The sequence below is a fragment of the Protopterus annectens genome, chromosome 8.part0, assembly GCF_019279795.1.
Source record: "Protopterus annectens isolate FY-2018-M chromosome 8.part0, PAN1.0, whole genome shotgun sequence".
In the NCBI taxonomy this organism is placed as follows: domain Eukaryota; kingdom Metazoa; phylum Chordata; order Ceratodontiformes; family Protopteridae; genus Protopterus; species Protopterus annectens.
In genome coordinates, this window is record NC_056741.1 from 1,672,500,707 (window position 1) to 1,672,520,000 (window position 19,294).

Genomic DNA, 19,294 nt, shown 5'->3' on the forward strand with positions numbered 1-19,294 from the left:
AGTATAACCACTTTAATTGTCCTGAGCACACATTGGCATTAATTGCATCTCAGAAATGATTGGTAGCAGAGTTGGTAAGGAAGCTGTCAGACCAGATCAGGGTTAGGTCTCAAATGTAATAGGATGCATTTTTCATCTTTTAGTCTCAGCAGAAGACATTTTAACTTAAAAGTAATAAACACTGCTTTGATCTGTGTATAAACTTACTTTTGCCCTTTTTCCCTTGTGATGTTGGATCCCATCCAAGGTATAATATCTACATCTATATTTATGTATGTATATCTGTATCTATATCTGTATATCTCTATCTCTTTCTCTCTCTCTCTCTCTATATATATATATATATATATATATAAAATGTATGGGTCCCTGTCAGGATTTTTAGAAACTCCATCACATGATCTGTCTGATATATTTTTTCAAGTTTCTGCAAAGGTGATTTATTTATTTATTTTATTTTATTTTTATTTTACATTTGTTTACCGGGAAAGTCAGACTGGACACAGGTCCATTTTCAGTGGAGGCCCAGAGAGAAAAGCTCCACATTACAATACAATACATTACATGAGAGTAAAAAGTAGAACATACATACATACATATATATATATATATATATATATATATATATATATATACACACACACACACACACACACACACACACACACACACACACACACACACACACACACACACACACACACATCAGGACAACATGCTGGTGATTAACATTTCTTACAGTAGACAATCAGAGGTACATTTTTTTTTCTTTTGCAGTTGTAAGTTTTGCAAGGTAAATGTATATGGGTTTGGAAGCTGATCATCTGACATACACCCATACACATATGTGTATATAAAATTTATTTTACATTTTGTAATTGGGTAGGTGCTCTGCTGTGTGGACCCTTTTCAGATGCACCCTGGGCATTTCTGACAAACTGCATAAAAGATTTTTGGAGTATTCTTAAACCATGAGTAAAATGTTGATATACAGATGCAAAATTATTGCACAGAGTAGCAAGTAGGGCGATACTGTAGTTGAGGGCCTCACCAGTTTCTTTTGTGCAGAAGTGGGTGTGTCACAAATTGAGTGACAACCCGGTCTGCATATTTAATTTGCTCGTGCATACATAACAGTAAAATATTAAATGTGCACAAACATAAATGACATTTTAAGGGCATGAATGGCACCCATCCACACATGGTGCCTAGCTACCTGGACGAGTTTATGTGGAGGAGCAGATATGGCGATGACTTTAAGACTTTATTTGTTAACTTGCTGAATCGCACACAAATTCCAAGAAGCTGTTCTTAGTAAAGCTCCTGCAATGACACTGAGGAAGAGTCAGCTGTGACACCAGCACCAAAGAGTCAGTTTGGACATTAATTAGGACACTGAACCATCGCATTCCGACTCTGATAAAGAGAACTATAATGCTACATAGTAAAAATCCTGATGACATTTGTTTTCACGGTTTCGTTTCTTTGCTGATTATAGTATAATAATAATTATAATATAAAACTTGTTAATTACAGATGTTAGTAACAGTTTACCGTTATATATACTGTCGTATTACATGTCAGTTCACTTTTTCTTCGGTTGTACATTCGGAGGGAATGCATATTCATGAATGGGTGGATTTTGGGTGGGGGCTTGCTACTGCGCATCTGGTGAGGCCCTCAACTACAGTATCGCCGCAAGTAGTATACACAGAATCTAGAGGTCTCACTTTAGATGCGGGTAAGTGCTCAACAGAGCTTCGGTAGTAAGGAGATTATAAAATATTTCTGGATTAGTGTAAGATGCATTTCAGAGTTGGTATGAATTTCCCTCCCATATGCTTTTTTTGGATGTGAATTACACTTTTCTGCCTGCTCGCTTGGAAAACTCTGTTTAATTGACTTTTTTGAGGTAACAATATAAAATTGTGAAATGCAGTTCTTGGCATGCAAGTTGAATTTTATCTAATTGTGATCTTTTGATTGTTGTTCAGTAGGCTTCAGCTAATTTTCAAGGTCTTCCAGCTAATGAAACTCATTATTGCTGGATTTGGTGGGGCAGTAGTTTAAATGCCACTGAACAAAACCAGTACAATGGATACAAAAATAGATTTAAGCAGCAAGTAATAATAACAAGGTTATTAAAATGGGCAATTCTGTAATTACATTTCGATTTGTATTCAACAGTGGATTTTTTTTGTGAGATGGATGGTTAGTGTGTACAGTATAATGTTTACTTTTCTTTTAGAGAGCCTCCTGGAATTTTGGCTTGCTGTAATCCTGTCCCTCCCCTGGTTCGACAACAAATCAATGAACTTTTACAGCTAATTTATCAGGCGAGAGAGGTGCCATTGATTAAGGTAGGCAAATGTAACAGGATGTTTAGGCTTAGAAACATTTTGATTTGGGCTGTATGAAGAAAAATATTTAGCGACAGTGAAATTGTTTTTTTTTTTTTGCTTTATTGTATTACAGGACCAGTGTCCAGGGAGAACTGTGCCCACACACACACACACACACACACACACACACACACACACACACACAATGTCACCTAATTGGTCATAGAAAAAAAATACCTTCCAAGTTTTAATTCTGCTCCTTTGGGCATGTGTACACACACACATGCAGACACAAATGTATATGTACATAATCATGGACATGCAGATCTAGTTTTAACTTTTCTGTTATGAAGCAGTGTTTAGAGTTTAATCCTATTCCTGTGCTCATGTACACACACGCACACCTTTTCATATATTGGCATTCTTGTGCAGTCTTTTACTCCTCCTTTACTGCAGTGCATGTTTGGCATTCTTGTGCAATCTTTTACTCCTCCTTTACTGCAGTGCATGTTTGGCATTCTTGTGCAGTCTTTTACTCCTCCTTTATCTGCAGTGCGTGTGAAGCTCGTATATGACTTTGTCACGACGTTTTCAAAGAATTTGGTGAAGCAGTGCACACCACATATATGGACCTTTTGATGTGAACATAAGGAAGGGTGTTCGGTGCAGAGGAAATCAGGAGAAGACCATGGAATGCTGGAGGAGCCAAAGTACAGTATGAGGTCTAACGTATTTCAATGGTTCTTAAAATGATTTTGACATCAAAAGCTGACTGTGTTTGAATAGCCAGCTAATGACCCCACCATCCCTCTTTAACATTGCCACATATGACACCCTGTCAGTACTGGTGAAGGAGTAGCAGCAACAACTCCAAAAAAAGTCATTGAGGAGATCCCAGAAAATAAGTGAGGACAAGGATATTATTCCATGTTTTTATTTGGTGCCAAGTTAAAAACACAGGGCTTCAAAACCATATTGGAGTGAAAATTACCTAAAGACCTTTGTCCTGAAGGAGTCCTTTGCATGGTCACTGTGCAAGCTGTCCTGCAGTAGGTAAAGCACTCTGGATAATCTCCTTTGATTTTATGGTGGTCATTTTCACCCAAGGATAACCAAAGCATCCAGGAAGTTCCTGAGCTTCGAATTGTAGGGGCTAGCTCCAACCAGTTAAGGTCCTTGCTGTTTTTTGCCAAGTATAAATTTTATTAATGGATGCCATACATGCATCTTGAATTACTATCCACGTAATTCAGATAGGTGGTGCATAATATTTCTATGCTGATGGCAGGTTTTTTCCCTCGTGTATCTATATTCCCCCTCATTTCATACCATCTTTTCCCAGTCTCAGTAATTACAAAATCAGAATGTTAGGTAGTCCGATCTCACCTTCATTTTTACATATGGGTTCGGAGCCGATCCTCTGCTCCGACTTGGCCGATTTACAAGCTGGAAGACTTCTGGTTGGCTTGTGGCTAAGCAGGTATCCCATGGTGCACCAGTACAATCCCCAGATCTTGTTTGCCATGTCGACGAGTTCGGTTGTGCTTCTCTTGGCTCTGGCTAAGTTTTTCAGAATTCTTCATATTGTATCATGTTCAGTGCTTTATTATTGTATATTTAGTATTGCTAATATATCAGGCAGTTGCTTTGCTTGCCTTTTCTGAGTGCAACTTAGTTTGGTACTTGTGTATTATCGCAACCACGCTGCAAGCCTGGGATAATTTGCGATATTTTGGAGAAACGTTTAATGTTAACCTCAAATGGGGTGTGTAAACGCCTAACTACTGTTCTGTGACATTGCTTGTGAGCCCTGAAGAGGGCTAAGGGAAAAATGCCTCTCCCCCGGGAAGCGTCCTTTACCGATGATTTTCAACTGTCCTGTCCGAAGGCAGTAATCGGTCAGAAATGAGTAAGCAGGGACTTTTACTTAAGAAAACCTTGGTTCTAGCCATACCATTTCAGTGATTTCCCCCAAATCAGGCACAAAGTCCAAACACACATCTGGTTGTCTCCCACAAATATTTTAGTCTTAGCTGGTAACATCAGATAGCTAAGGAGGGACAATGGGACACAGTGCAACAGAGGTACTCAACCTTATATGTGCAGACTCATTGTAAACACACAAACCACATGAGGAGTGCCCTTTTAAAATCAAACAATGGTTCCCAATTATACAATAAAACTAGCATTTAACATTACTGGTGCCCAACAGCAGCGGGTCTTGCTGGTTTTGCTGCAATGCACTTGTGAATAGAACATTAACAGATGAATTAACCTCAAGCTTCAGGGTGCCCCATGTGGACAACCGCCACTGTCATACCTTGTAGGCATAATTTTTAAAATACAGCAGTCTTACACAGGGAAGTAAAAATGTACTAAGGTTTATAAACGAGTAGGTGCCACACTTCCCAAGTAACTCCTGACCACATTTGTTCGTCAGGAGAAAGGCTTGGAAATGAGCCATTTCTCCTGCTCCAAATGTGGTTGCGATAATACCAAAGTACCCTTAGTTTTCTAGTTGTTTATTGGTATCCTTTGTGCCAGTTAAGTTTAGGCACTGTTGCGCATTATTTGGTTTAGGTAGAGTTTTTGGCGGTCTTCCGCTCTTAGTCAACAGGGGCTCCTGTTGTCTTGTCGGTTGTTATTCTAACCTTTTTTGGTCACCATTAGCAGTTAGTGTTCTGCTATTTGGACATTGTTTTTGGCGGGGATCCGCTTGTGAAGTTACTAGATTTGCAAGTTTATTATGTTTCTTAAGAATAGAAAGTTATTGTGTCATTTACAGTTTGTCTTGTGTGCTTGAGCTTTTCTTTTGGGTGTGTTTAAGTTAGAAGACCCAGTTTCACTACACCGGGCTAGGCCTGTTTAAGAGGGCCTAGTCCTCGTGTAACTCCTTTAGCTCGTTTTCTCTACACCGGGCTAGGCCCGTTTAAGTTAGAGGACCTAGTCCTCATGTAATTCCTTCTTAGGGCTAGGCCCATTTTAGAGGACCTAGTCCTCCTTTCCTTTCTCTTTCTCCTTTCAATCTTACTGGAGTGTGTGTGTAGATATGTCTAAGGAAAGTAAGGAGCATAAACCCTCGGGGTTCAAAAAGTGTATGAAATGCTCCCAAAAGATGTCCTTAACGGATGGCAACAGCTGGGTCTACTACCTAGGGGTCATCTACTTACAGGAGTTGTGTTTTGTTCTGCCATGCTTTCTCTCCTAGAGTTTTATAGGAGATGAAGAACAAACTCATACTCAAGGGTCTATTGAAACCATGCTTTGAGGAAGCACTATCCAGCTCTTCGGCTTCCTCTAAGTCTGGGAAATCAAAATCCTCAAAAAGGCCGCCTTCGGCACCGGCTGTTGTCTCTGAGCCACCACCTAAACAATTGAGACACTCAAAATCTGCCTCCTCGACTCCTCAGCCTTCGGAGCCGAAGGAGAGCATCATGGTGGTGTCAGAGTTGGTTACAGGGGTTTTGAAACCGATCTCTGAAACAGTTGATACAGCAGTTGACTCCGCTACTCAGAGCTGGTCTGTAAGCTCCCTACTGGTGTCTGTAACAATTAGGTCTCCAGTGCCCCCCAGGTCAAGATCCCCAACTATTTGTTCCAGAAGAAGATGTGGAGAGGGTAGTGCTGAGACTCCTGAATTCGTCTGCCTTGCCAAAATTATTGTTGGCTCTGACCCAGTCATCTCCGGAGCCACTTGACCCAGCTTTAACCTTGTCTGCTATTCCTCCTCTGAGCCATACTGGCATTTCAGCGCCAGAGTGCTTGGTGCCAGTGGTGGAAATGCCGGCTCCAACTCACCTTGTTGCTGCCTTGGAGCCGGGTTTGGCTCTGACACGCTCTGTGCCGTCCGTCGTGTCCAGGGGCCAAAGCTCTCCTGTCGGCACCGACAGGGAGGATTGGAATCGATCATCTTTGGTTCCGAGCCTTCCTCTCGGTGCTTCGGCCAGGGTGAGCTCAGACCCTGCATCGATCTTTGAGCCAACAGCTCTGGCTCCAGTGCCAACCCGCATCTCTTCAGAGCGGGGAAGGTCTTTGGAGCTGGAGAGGTCGGCGTTTGAGATGAGCGTGCTGTCTCATTCTCCAGCACCTACCACTGGCACCAGCGCTCTTTCCCCGAGAGCACCCACTTCAGTCTCATCCCCTACTCTCTCTAGAGACAGCAGAAACCTGCAGCCTCAGGAGCCATTGGCTGGTGGCCCCCACTCTTCCGAGACTTCCCCGGAATGTCCTTCCGAGGAGCCTTTCCCGGAAGAGGTTATGTAAGAGGAAACGTATTGACTCCCAGGATGAGTCTTTGACATCGGACAGTGACCTCGAAGAGTTGGAAGGTTCCCCCAAGTCGCCCTCTGATGATGTCTTCTTTGTGGACATTTTAGAGATCCTTAGGCAGAGGTGCGACTGGCTCACTATTAACTCTTCTGATGAGTTGGTGTACTTGAAGGCTTTCGAGTCTCAACCTTCTGCCTTCTTGGGTGGCTCCACCTTTTGATGAACTAATGGATCTAGTCAGTTGAAAGGTGTGGGATACTCCTGACACCGTGGAGCCAGTCCCCAGGAGACCAAATAAGTTCTTGTCTGCCCCTCCTGGTAAAAAGTTCTTGTCCAAGGGTGTTCACATAGATGCCATGGTGGTGGCAGCGGCCACGAAGAAGGAGTTAGCGTAGACCTCCTCATCTGTTCATCCACCAGACAAGGAGTCTCGACAGATGGACATATTTGGGAAGTGTATTTTTTAGTTCAGCAGCTTTTACCCTTAGATCATTGAACTATCTCACACACTTCACTAGGTTGCAGAGGGATCTCCTCAAGTAGTTAGGAGATTCCATACAAGGTGCGTGTACTGAGGGAGTTCCTGACAAAATTTCTGCTCAGTTGTCCACCTTAAATTCTGTGGTTAACTCCCCCATGCGACTTGTATCTTATGCTGCGGATGGAGCAAATAGAGCAGCGGGTTCTGGAGTTGCCTTGAGGCGCCACTCCTGGATGCATTTATGTAATTTTGCGGAACCGTTCAAGTCTACCTTCACCAACGCCCCGTTTGATGGTTCCTCATTGTTTGGTTCCAAGGTGAAGGATACACTCACTCGGTGTGAGCAAGAAGGAAAGATGCACTCTGCCGTGGGAGTGTGTTTTACTGTCCCTTCCAGACCATACCCCAAGGGTCAAAGGGCCAATAAAATGTGGTTCAAGAAGTCCCAGAGGGTCTCTCCTGACACACGGTGAATCCTCCTTCAGAGGCAGAGGATGAGGAAACAGCAGACATCGCCCTAGAGGCAGGGGCAATCAGCAATATCAGCAAGGCTATGATTCCTTTCGTGGACGGCCTGATCAGCGCTCCTGATGTGGAGCCCAACTGCGCTTCTCTGGGGCTGGTTGGAGGTCGCTTTTCTTTGTACCAAGAAGCCTGGCTAAATATCACCCAAGACAAGTGGGTACAAAGAGTTGTTACCAGAGGCTATATCGTATCCTTTTCCCTATCACTGTTTGTTCTCAAAAGGATCCCAGATGGTCCCACCCAATCTCAGGGATCAGGCAACTGTGGAGATCAACAAGTTGCTCGCAAAAAGAGTCATCCAGCCCCTCCCAGCAAACCAAATAGGATCCAGAACTTACTCCAGGTTCTTTTTAGTTCCAAAACGAACTGGAGATTGGAGGCCAATATTGGACCTCAGCAGATTGAACGAATCAGTGAAGAAGGAATATTGGATCTCAGCAGATTGAACGAATCAGTGAAGGACGAGTTTCAGATGGTAACACTGCAGTCTATACTCCAGTTGTTGGGGAAAGACTTTTGGATGTGCTCTCTGGTTCGTCAAGACGCCTATTACCACATAAAAATGGACAAGGCGTCCAGAAGCCATCTAGGCTTCCGGCTGGGAGCCAGTCATTAGTTTCGTGCTCTACCCTTTGGTCTCACCACAGCCCCCAGGGTGTTCACCAAATGCATGGCAGTAGTGACAGCTCACCTGAGACGTCAGGGATTCCAAGTGTTTACGTATTTGGACGACTGGCTCCTGACCGCCCCCACCAGGCATCTACTCATTCAAAACAGGGACTCCACGATTCAGCTTTGTGCTCAGTTAGGGACCTTCATAAATTGGAAAAAAACCTGCATTATTGCCCTCTCAATCTGTGATTTCTATAGATGCAGAGATAAACACAGTGAACATGACAGCTTGTCTCCCCGCCGAAAGGGCACAGAACTTAATCTCCCAAGTTCGCTTTCTCCCATTGCAAAAAGTCAAAGCGAAGTGAGTTCTTCAGCTCCTTGGGACTATGGCTTCTACAATTCTATTGGTACCATTAGCCAGGTTACACATGAGAATTCTCCAGTGGCTTCTGTTTTCCCAGTGGTCCTTCCAATTTCTCCCACTGAGTTATCCTAGCCTGCTGACGGAATCATGCAAGAAGGACCTTCATTGGTGGATAGATCCCAATCATCTGATCATGGGTGTGCCCCCTTTGTTCTGGCCCAACCCGTTGCCACTGTGACCACGGATGCATCCCAGATCGGGTGGGGGGGCAGTATCTCGGCAGGACTGTCCAAGGCACATGGCAAGAACACGAGGCTCATCTGCATATCAGTGTTCTGGAGATGTGGGAGGTGCTTCTGGCATTGCAAGCACTTCAAGACCTTCTCCCTGTAGGGACAGTTGCGATACAATCAGACAACATGTCAGTGGTTTGGTATATCAACAAACCGGGTGGTACCAGATCTTACCCACTCTGTCGAGAGGCCATGCGAGTTTGGGAATGGGCGAATTCTTCCCAGCGCTTTCTGGTGGCAACGCACATTCCAGGGACGACCAGTGTGATAGCCGACAAGCTCAGCCGGGCAATCCTAATGCCTCTCGAGTGGTCTCTGAAATGAGAAACAGTGGATCAGATTTTCTGGAAATGGGGACAACCTTGCTGCGACCTTTTTGAAAGCCTAGTCAACAAATGCAGCAACTATTTTTCTCTCATTCCCACTCTGAGGGAACCTCCCAGAGACGCTCTGGCTCACGATTGGCCCATGGGACTTCTGTGGTTTTCCTGTAATCCCTCTCATTTCCAAAGGGATTCAGAAAGCCAGTCGGCTGGGAAGCAAGTAGATCCTCATTGCTCCTTACTGGCCTTGTCAGGTCTGATTCCCCTTCATCGAGCCTCTCCTCCTGGACGATCCTTGGATTCTGGACCCAGCTCCAGATCTATTGACTCACATGTCTGGTTCGCTAAACCCCTCAATCCACACCTTCAAATTGACAGCGTGGCTGCTCCAGTTCCATCCATAGCCAGGCTTCTTGACGTGTCATCTTCAGTGTCACATATTCTTATGTCATCCCATAAACCTTCAACTAGAAGGCTGTATGGCAGTAAATGGAAAGGATTTTCTATTTGGGCACAGAGAATGAATGTAGATCCATACACTACTGCTATCTCTGTGATTCTGGACTTTGAGCTTTTTCAACAAGGATCGGCCACTGCCACTATTAGAGTACAGTTGGTGGCGATTTTGCTTTGTCATTTAGGTTTTCCAGATAATTTAAAGTCTCATAAGCTGTGCAAGACCTTTTTGAAAGAGGCCACTCTATTGAGACCACCTCTTCAAGAACCAGTGGCTTCTTGGGATTTAAATTTTATGTTGTCCAAATTGACTTCTCCACCCTTTGAACCTTCCCACTCATCTTCTCTAAAATTTTTGTCTTGGAAGACCTTGTTTTTGGTAGCTATCACATCAGCTAGACGGGTATCGGAGATTCAGGACTTGTCTGTTAAGCCACCGTATTTGATTTTTCACAAAGACAGCATGTCATTACGTACTAATCCCTCCTTTGTTCCCAAAGTTTGTTCTAATACTACTTTAAACCAATCAATAGAACTCCCAGTTTTCTTCCGTAACCACTGTAATGCACCTGAATACAGCTTTCATCAGCTAGATGTTCATAGACAACTACGTTTTTATCTACAGTGGACTAAGGCTTTCAGGAAGTCAGATCAATTGTTCATTTCCTTTTCTGACTCTAGATTGGACTTACCAGTTTCTAAAGTGACACTATCTAATTGGATTTTCAGTTGTATAGCCTTCATCTATAGCTCAGAGGGCAAACCCTTACCCTACAGGGCCAAGGCTCATTCTACCAGATCACTGTCTACCTCTGCAGCCTTTCAAGCCAGGGTACCACTTGATAATATTTGTGCAGCAGCTGTGTGGGCTACCCCTCACCCTTTTATTACACATTACAAATTGGATTTGACACCCAGGGGTAGAGCATCCTTTGGCCCCATGGTGCTCGAGTATTTTCCAATGAGCCACCCAAGAATAAGGCGCTAGGGACGCTGTCCCATATGTAAAATGAAGGTGAGATCGGACGATCTAACAAGTTATGTACTCACCATAACGTTCCATGTTGGTAGTCCATCTCACCCTTCATTTTTACCAACCCGCCCTCCTGCCCCCATCCTGGAAGATCTGGAAGTAATAATTTGGTTGCCCTTGGTTGGAAACCCTTTAGTATTGGTTGTTTTTATGGTTGTTATTCTAGTGAGCAGCAAACAAGATCTGGGGATTGTACTGGTGCACCATGGGATACCTACTTAGCCACGAGCCAACCAGAAGTCTTCCAGCTTGTAAGTCGGCCGAGTCGGAGCTGAGAATCGGCTCCGAACCCATATGTAAACTGAAGGGTGAGATGTGCTACCAACATGGAACGTTATGGTTCATAGGTTCATAGGTTGGTACTAGGCTATCAGCCCTAGGGCCTATACAAGCCTAGCCGTAACAATTCCCTGGCTATTTCTTCCCACACTATTTACTTCCCTGGACCCCTGTCTAGCAGGGCGACTGACGTGATCCCCGGGGTGAATTTCCTTTCTCCCATCCAATCGTCAAGGTTCCCTTTGAAGAGGACCAAAGAGGCACTCTGCTTGACATGTATGGGCAATCTATTCCAGAGTCTGGGGAGTCTCTGGGTCAGGAACCTATCCCTCCAGCATGTTTTGTTTATTGTGATGACAAGGTTTAGATCCCTGGAGCATGTGGCTCTGAGGGATTGGGATTTCTTTAAGTGTAGTATGTCATAGCTCTGGGTTTGACATGGCCTTGTATGTTAAGCAAAGATCGCCTCTGAGTAGACGATAAGCGACTAGCTGGAGTTTTTAAGGCGGTCAGCGTAGGGCATCTGCTTTAGGCCTGTGATACTTTTAGTGAGGTATTTCTGTGGCCTTTCCAGTTGTTGCAGATGTCTTGAGAGGTACATACCAAACGGGGCATTGTTTTCTATAATGGGTCTAATGAGGGATGAGTACAGTGGGACAATGACCTCCTTTTTTCTGGATGAAAAGCTGTTAGTGATGAGGTGTGCCACATAGAAGGATTTCCTGACTGTTGTGGCGATGTGGTTATCGAAGGTGAGACCACTGTCCACCTGTGTCCCTAAGTCTCTTATCAAACTTTCGGTGTTTAGTGTACTGCCACCTATATGGTAATTCATGGATACATGTTTTTTCAAAAAGGGGATAACTATACATTTCTTGGCATTGAGCTTGAGCCCATGGTGAGTACATAACTTCTTTTTATAGTTCATCCTCTTCATTATAACACGCATTATTTATTGCCTTTTGAAATTTATGTTCCAGAGATTCATTATTCAATACATCTACTACAAAGTTCTTGACCAGTGTCTAATTCCAGCATCTCATCTAACAGGAATAACAGTCCACCATACTCTTCCCATTTCTACTGTCTGTTTCTTCATTGTACTTCACTTAGAGAAGCCCTGTTGTACTTCAATATTTTTGTCAGCTATATCTATTAAAACCTTTCCACCTCTTTTCTGCTGCTCGAGGGAAAACTCTACCTTAGAACACCAAAAACTTTTTTTTTTGTCATTGTATATTTGTTTTCTGAGCGGTTTTAATGCCTCAAAATCACTCCAGCCGCTTCTTTTGCAATTTTAATACGTTTCCCAAAAAATGTCGAATGGTGAGGCCTGACTTAAAGTGATCTTGTTTTCTTGCTTTCATGCCTTCTTCCTAGAATTCAGTTCAAGTCCTTTTTTATGAGTCATGCTAGACATAAGAAAGTGGTGGTATTTTTTCATGCCATTAAGATAGAATGGCAGGACTGTGAAGCACAGTAATCTAACACCTTCTGTAACAGAGCTACTCATGTATGTGTCTGTCAGAGCTTGATCTGTGTTATAAACAGCTGTTAGCTACTTTCAGCAAAAGAAAGTATGTAAATAGCAGTCTTTTGTAAAGAGATTCTTTTGTAGTTGTAAAAAAAAATTGTCAGAGCCCCCCTCCACATGCTGATGTGTGAAATCTCTCACTGCAGTAAATAATCCTTGCTGTATCATGTACAGGTGACAAATAGTACTCAAAAAGGACTTGTCTGTCTGCTACTTCCCAATGCCTTCTGTGAGAAGTTTTTTTTCTCTGTTATGAATGATGCAGAATTAAAATTTGCTTTACTACCTCCTTTCTTATTTCCATCATGTTCACTCTCCTTTTTTTCTATTTTGTTTTTATTTATACTTTGGCAATCAGAAAAGTGAACTGGTCCAAGGGCCCTTTTCATCCACGATTCTAGCTACATTGACAAAGAAGATAACAAGTAATAAAGGCAGTTAGCAATATAAAGAAAAAAATACTGACATAAAGCATTGGCTATGTGTTGCACATGCAGTCTTTGTCAGTGTGCGACAGTGAATAAGTAAAACATTAAACGTTTACTAAAATGCATACATTAGTAATGCTCAACTCTACTATGTTAACTTTATTATAAATAAATTGCATGCACCCTTATTACACAAGTCACAGCGCTGTAAGGTGTTACTGTTCTGTAAATGGCTAAGAATCAAGGAAGAAAGAGGTCATCACCTCTCTCTACTCTTCCCTCATTAGGCCAGTCATTGAGTATAATACCCCATTTGGCATCTACCTCACTAGACACATGCAACAGCTGGAAAGGCCACAAATGTACCTCATGAAGAGGATCCTAGGCCTTAAACACGTCTTAAATGTACAGACTCAAAAGAATTCCAGCTATTCTCTGTCTCATATTGTCTACTAAGAGGCAATCTCTGCTTGACTTGCAAAGCCGTATCTGACCCAGCTCTGTTAGAAATGCTGCATCTAAAGAAATACCAATTCCTTCACATCACACGCTCCAGCGACCTCAGCCTCATTACCACAATCAACAGAACATGCTGGAGGGACAGGTTCATAACCCAAAGACTGCCCGTACTCGAATAGACTTCCCATACATGTCAAGCAGCGCACCTCACTGCCCCTCTTCAAGAGAAATCTTGATGAGTGGATGGGAAATAAAAAGTTCACCCGAGGATCACTCCAGTGGCTGAAATTGATAGAGGGACTGGGAACTAACATCGGGCAGCACTATACCAGGGCACTTCTATGGACTAGGCTTGTGAAGGCTCCAGGGCCATTAGCCTAGTATACATCTATGAACCTATTAATGTTTTATGGCTTCACAAAAGAAAAGGGCAGTGGGATAATTATATATCTGAAGTAGTTGACTTAATTTGGCCTTTAACCTGTGGGTTACGGATCCGACTCTGATCCGAGCTGGCAGTTTCACAAGCATCTGCTCCAAGCTCCTCCCCCTACCCATAATACACCACCACCACCTTCCTTCCCTCAGATCTCGTTTGCTGCATTTGCGCTCTCATCGTGATCTCCGAGCTGTGGTTATTGTAAGTTACTTGAGAGTTTTTATGCAGTTAGTGTGTTTTTGGGCTAGATAGTGGTAGGTTCCCCTTTTCTCCCCCTCACTGGTGTCGTATTTCAAAAAAAAAAGTTTCATTAGTTCTCCCTTTCCCTCAACTATCTGTGTGTGTGGATTGAGTGAGGGTAGTTTTGGGCCCTTGTATTTTTTGTATTTTTGCTTAAATGGCTGATTAACTGAAACAGGTGTTTCGGAAATGCACAGTGTGTGGCCATAAGTTGTCGCCTGCTGAACTGAAACAGGTGTTTCGGAAATGCACAGTGTGTGGCCATAAGTTGTCACCTGCTGATGGCCACACTCTATGTGTTGTCTGCTTGGGTGCGGCATGTTCCTCAAAGGGATCTTTCTAAAATGGGGTAAGCCTTCCTGCGATCTCTTCATATCTCCTTCCAATACGAAGTGCAGAGAGTTCTTCGCTCTGAACCCCCCACCGGGGGAATCCCCCAGAGACGCTCTCGGCCAGGCTTAGCCTCCCAGTCTTCTTTATGCTTATCCCCCACTACCTCTTGTCCCAAAGTTTTTACAGAAAGCGAGTCAACTGGGGAACAAAGCCATCTTCATTGTCCCGTTTTGACCTCGCCAGGTTTGATTTCCCTTCCTCTGGTCTCATCTTCTAGATGTTCTTCGTGTTTCACTGTTGCAGTCATAACTGTAGGGTGATTCTGCCGGCAGGCAGCCCGAGGTCGGCCAGAATCACAAAGTCTGGGTCCGGCGTCGGCTGCACAAGCTAGTACCCTGACGTCAGTACGCTCTGGTACATAGCCCTCAGCCGACGCCATCTTCTCCAGTCTTTCTTGCCGTGCGGTGGAAAGCAGCTCGCAAGTCGTTGGTTGGTGATTTTCGATCTACGTTTTTGATTGCTGTCGGTCCGAAGTTCTTACTTCTCTTCTCAAAGCTAAGTACCCCATTGGGGAATCTTTTTCTTGTCCTCCGATGTCAGAAAAAGTTAACAATTGTATAGCGTGTGGAAAACAGATACCTCATAAAGATTTCCACTCTTACTGTCTACCTTGCTTAAGCCCTGACCACGACGTTTCTTGTTGTAGGTTCTGTGCCAGGTTCAGTTCTCGCACTATTAAGCGTCGGTACGACTGGGCTTTAAATTACTTTGGCAGACGCTTCAATCATAGAATGTCGTCGGATTCTACTGGAATTCAAAAGAAGCGCAAAGACAAGGACAGGCCTCCGAGGTCCAAACAGGATTCGTCGCAGCTGGAGCCAGCGTCCGGTTCGGCTGTCGTCAGTGAGGCGCTTTTGCAGCCCCTGTCGTCCGCTACTTCTGAACCGATGGCCGATACGGACTCCCATGGGGAGCCATCAAGGCCTATTATTTTATCTGCTGCAGGACCTTCGGACGTCGCTCCCTTAGATGGGTCTGGAACCGCTGTGCAGGTACCGGCTTCTGAGGGGGTATTCAGGCCTACTCACATCACCATTTCAAAGACAAAGGCAAAGTCCAAGACTCCAGTTAAACCTAAAGTTTCTGCTCCAGCTACTTCTGAAGCTACTCCCAAGACACAGAAGCAATTGCTAAGGATGGCTGAAGATTTGCTTACAATGATTAGGGGTTCTCACCCCCCTCCAGAGAAAAGGCCTCGGCAGGATGTTCCTTTGGATTCCTCTGACCAGGCTTCTGTATCTTCTGATGTTAAGTTGTCAGTCTCGCCTTCATTCTTGCTGGATGGGTTCGGAGCCGATCCTCGGCTCCGACTCGGCACTTGCTTTAGCTTGAGAACTCCTTTTACCATCTCGAGGAAACCCTATATCCCATGATGCAAGGCGGAACTACCCCAGATCTCGTTTGCCGCTTAGCGAAAGAGGTCTCCTTTGCCAGCTGAGGTAAGTAATTTTTTGTCAAAAAAAAAAAAAGCTTAGTTAGGGATTTATTTCCCCCTTTTTCCACTTTCATAGTGTGTAGTGTGTCTACAACCCACCCTATTCCCTTACAGTTCAAAACTTCTAAATTCCTTTGGTAATTGTATAACAGTTAAGTTAGGCCTAGACCCCATTGGGGGGATTAATTGTGTGTGTTTGTTGGGGTGTGTGTGTAACTTCTTCCTTAGAAATATGTCAAAGGAAGGCAAGGTCTCAGGCTTCAAGAAGTGTGACTCGTGCTGTCAGAAAATGTCTCTGACAGACTGTCACACTTCTTGTGTTTATTGCCTGGGGCCTTTGCACCTGCAGGACTCCTGTGCTTTGTGTCACTCTTTTAGCCAGAGTCCTGCAGGAACGGAGGAATAAATTGATCCTCCGTGGCTTACTTAAGCCAGAAGGTTCTCCCTCTAAAACAGGGTCTGGTAAACCTTCTAAGCCACCGAAGGATCAAGCTACAGTATCCAAGCTTCCTCTGGTGGCTCTGGCTCCGTCGGAGCCGAGATCGGCTCCGGCTGGAACCGATCTATCTGCTTCCAAGGTAGTGGGTTCGGCACCGATTGGTTCCGACACCCGGTCTACTGTGGCCTTGTCGGCTCCGGCTGGAGCCGACACCTTATCCAGCATCGGAGCCGAGAAACCTTCGGCTCCATCTGGAATTCAGGGGACTTCGGCTCCGATGACTTCGTCCCGAAAGAGATCTCGGTCCCCTTCGTTGCAGAGTATCCACTCGGCTCCGGGGTCTCCTCTTTTGTCGGAGCGGAGCCATCGGAGCCGATCTTAGAGATCTTCCAGGCTGTCTGACCACGACTTAGAGAGGGTGGTAAGCAGGCTGTTGAAGTCGCAGGCACTGGCCCAAATGCTCCATAGCCCGTCTCAGCAGACTTGACTATTGTTTCACCCCTTGAACTTCCTCCTCCGACTCCACACCAGAGTTCGGAGCCGGAGCTTCTCGGGACAGCGACTGTTTCGGCGCCGGAGCCGATACATCCTTCGGCTCCGTCGTCCTCTGCTCCGATCTCCTCCTTGAGGCCTTCCTTGGAGGGATCCGGTCGTCGGGTTTCCCTTGTCGGCTCCGAGGGGGCTAGTGGCATCGGACCCTTGTCCGACCTCGCTCTCCCTCTCGGGGCTTCGGCTTTGGTAAGCTCGGCACCGACAAAGGCCTCGGAGCCTTCCCTCTCAGTGGAGCCGGGAATTCCTGTATCCTCGGATCGGGGATATTCCGGTCTCCCGGGGAGGGGAGCCTTTGAGGTGATGACGAGTGTCCTGGCTACTGAGCCAGGTCAACGGTCCATCCCTCTAGCTCCTCCCTCTTCGGTGCCTGTAGACACCTCTTGCCAGCCTCTTGCTCTCAGGCCCAGGGATCCATCGCCCCAGGTTTCCCCATTGGGAATTTCCTCCTCTTCCGAAGTTTCTCCTGATCCTGCAGGTGAACCCCCTCGGAAGAGGACGTGTAAGAGGAAACACACAGACTCCCGAGTCTACTACATCTGATACCGACTTAGATGAGTCGGAGGGTTCCCACGATCCCCCTCTGAGGATGTCTCCTTTTCAGACATCCTTGAGCTCCTCAAACAGAGGGGGAATTGGCCATCCATTGATCCCTCCGAGGATGAGTCGGTATACCTGGAGGCTTTTGGATCCCGACCCTCCACCTCCTGGGTGTCTCCGCCTTTCGACCCACTTATGCAGGTAGTGGCTCGGAAGGCGTGGGCAGCTCCAGACTCTGTGGAACCTGTCCCCAGGAGACCATCCAAGTTTATTACGGCCCCTACGGACAAACAATTTCTTTCCAAGGGCGTCTCTGTGGATGCTATGGTGGTGGCGGCGGCCACTAAGAAGGAACTGGCGGATCCTTCAGTACCTGTCCATCCTCCTAACAAGGATTCTAGGACCATGGACAGGTATGGAAAGCGGATGTTTTCTTCAGCGACCTTTGCTATGCGTTCGCTGAACTACCTTTGTCACTTTACCAGGCTTCAAAGAGATATTCTCAAGGAACTGGGTGAAGTGGTCCAGGATCCTTCTGCTGCAGGGGCTCAAGAAAAGATTGCCTCACAGCTAGCAATCCTGAATTCCTAATCCAACTCCTCCATGCGGCTCATATCCTATGCGGCCGATGGAGCGAGCAGGGCCGCAGGCACAGGAGTGGCTCTTAGACGCCAAGCCTGGATGCGGCTTTGTAATTTTGCGGACCCCTTTAAGGCGTCCTTCACCAATACCCCCTTTGATGGTTCGGCTTTGTTCGGACCTCAGGTGAAGGATACCTTGACCAGGTGTGAGCAGGACGGTAAAACTCTTTCTGCCATTGGAGTCCATTTTTCCACCCCTTCTAGACCATATCCCAAGGGTCAGAAGGGAGGGAAGATGTGGTTCCGCAAAGCCCAAGGAGCTACACCGGACACACGTGGTCAGTTTACCCCCAGAGGCAGAGGGGGTAACTAACAGACGCCGCCCTAGAGGCAGGGGGGGTCCTCAGAACCAGGGCAACAGGGAGTCTCTTCCTGGGAAGCCCTTTCAGCACCCCTGAGGTGTTGCCTGACTGTCCACCCTTGGAGGCAGTCGGGGGAAGGATTTCGCTGTACCCAGTAGCCTGGCATTCCCTCTCACAAGATGTGTGGGTACAGTCTATCATATCCGAGGGTTACAAAATCCCCTTCGAAAGGTATCCCGTACCTCAACAATCCCTTCCAGACATCTCACCCGGTCAAAGGGATTTGGCAGAACAGGAGGTTTCAAAGCTCCTAGAAAAAAGAGCCATCCAGACTGTTCCGGCGTCTACTCAAGATTCTTTTTGGTCCCCAAAAGGACGGGAGATTGGAGACAAATATTAGACCTGAGCAGTCTAAACAGATTTGTCAAGAAGGCAAGATTCCGGATGGTCACGCTTCAGTCCATTCTGCCCTTTCTGGGCAAGGACAACTGGATGTGCTCTATAGACCTTCAGGACGCGTACTATCACATAAAGATTCACAGGCGCTCCAGAAGGTTTCTCCGCTTTCGGCTAGGGACCAGTCATTACCAATTCAGAGCCCTGCCCTTTGGCCTCACTTCAGCCCCCAGAGTGTTTACCAAATGCATGGCAGTGGTCACAGCTCATCTGAGACGTCAAGGATTCCAGGTGTTTCCTTATTTGGACGACTGGCTCCTCTCCGCCACCACCAGGTGTCAGCTTCTTCAGACCAGAGACTACACTCTGCAGCTTTGCAGGCCTTGCCAATCTATCACCTTTATAGGCGCAGAATTAAACACCGTCAAAATGTTAGCCAGACTAACAGATCAAAGAATTCTGGACATCCAAAAATTCGTTCGGATTCTATTGCAGAGCAGCAAGGTCAAAGCCAGATTG

The 19,294-nt window shown here is 45.6% G+C and overlaps 1 protein-coding gene across 1 annotated transcript in view; it reads left to right on the top strand.

Annotated features, from left to right (window-relative positions):
• LOC122809594 (exosome component 10-like) overlaps nt 1-19,294 on the top strand; it is a 1,034,611-nt gene that overhangs the window by 82,158 nt on the left and 933,159 nt on the right. The window contains exon 4 of the mRNA XM_044081202.1: nt 2,249-2,360. Within this exon, the coding sequence (XP_043937137.1) occupies nt 2,249-2,360 (112 nt within the window). The remainder of the gene's footprint in view (nt 1-2,248; nt 2,361-19,294) is intronic.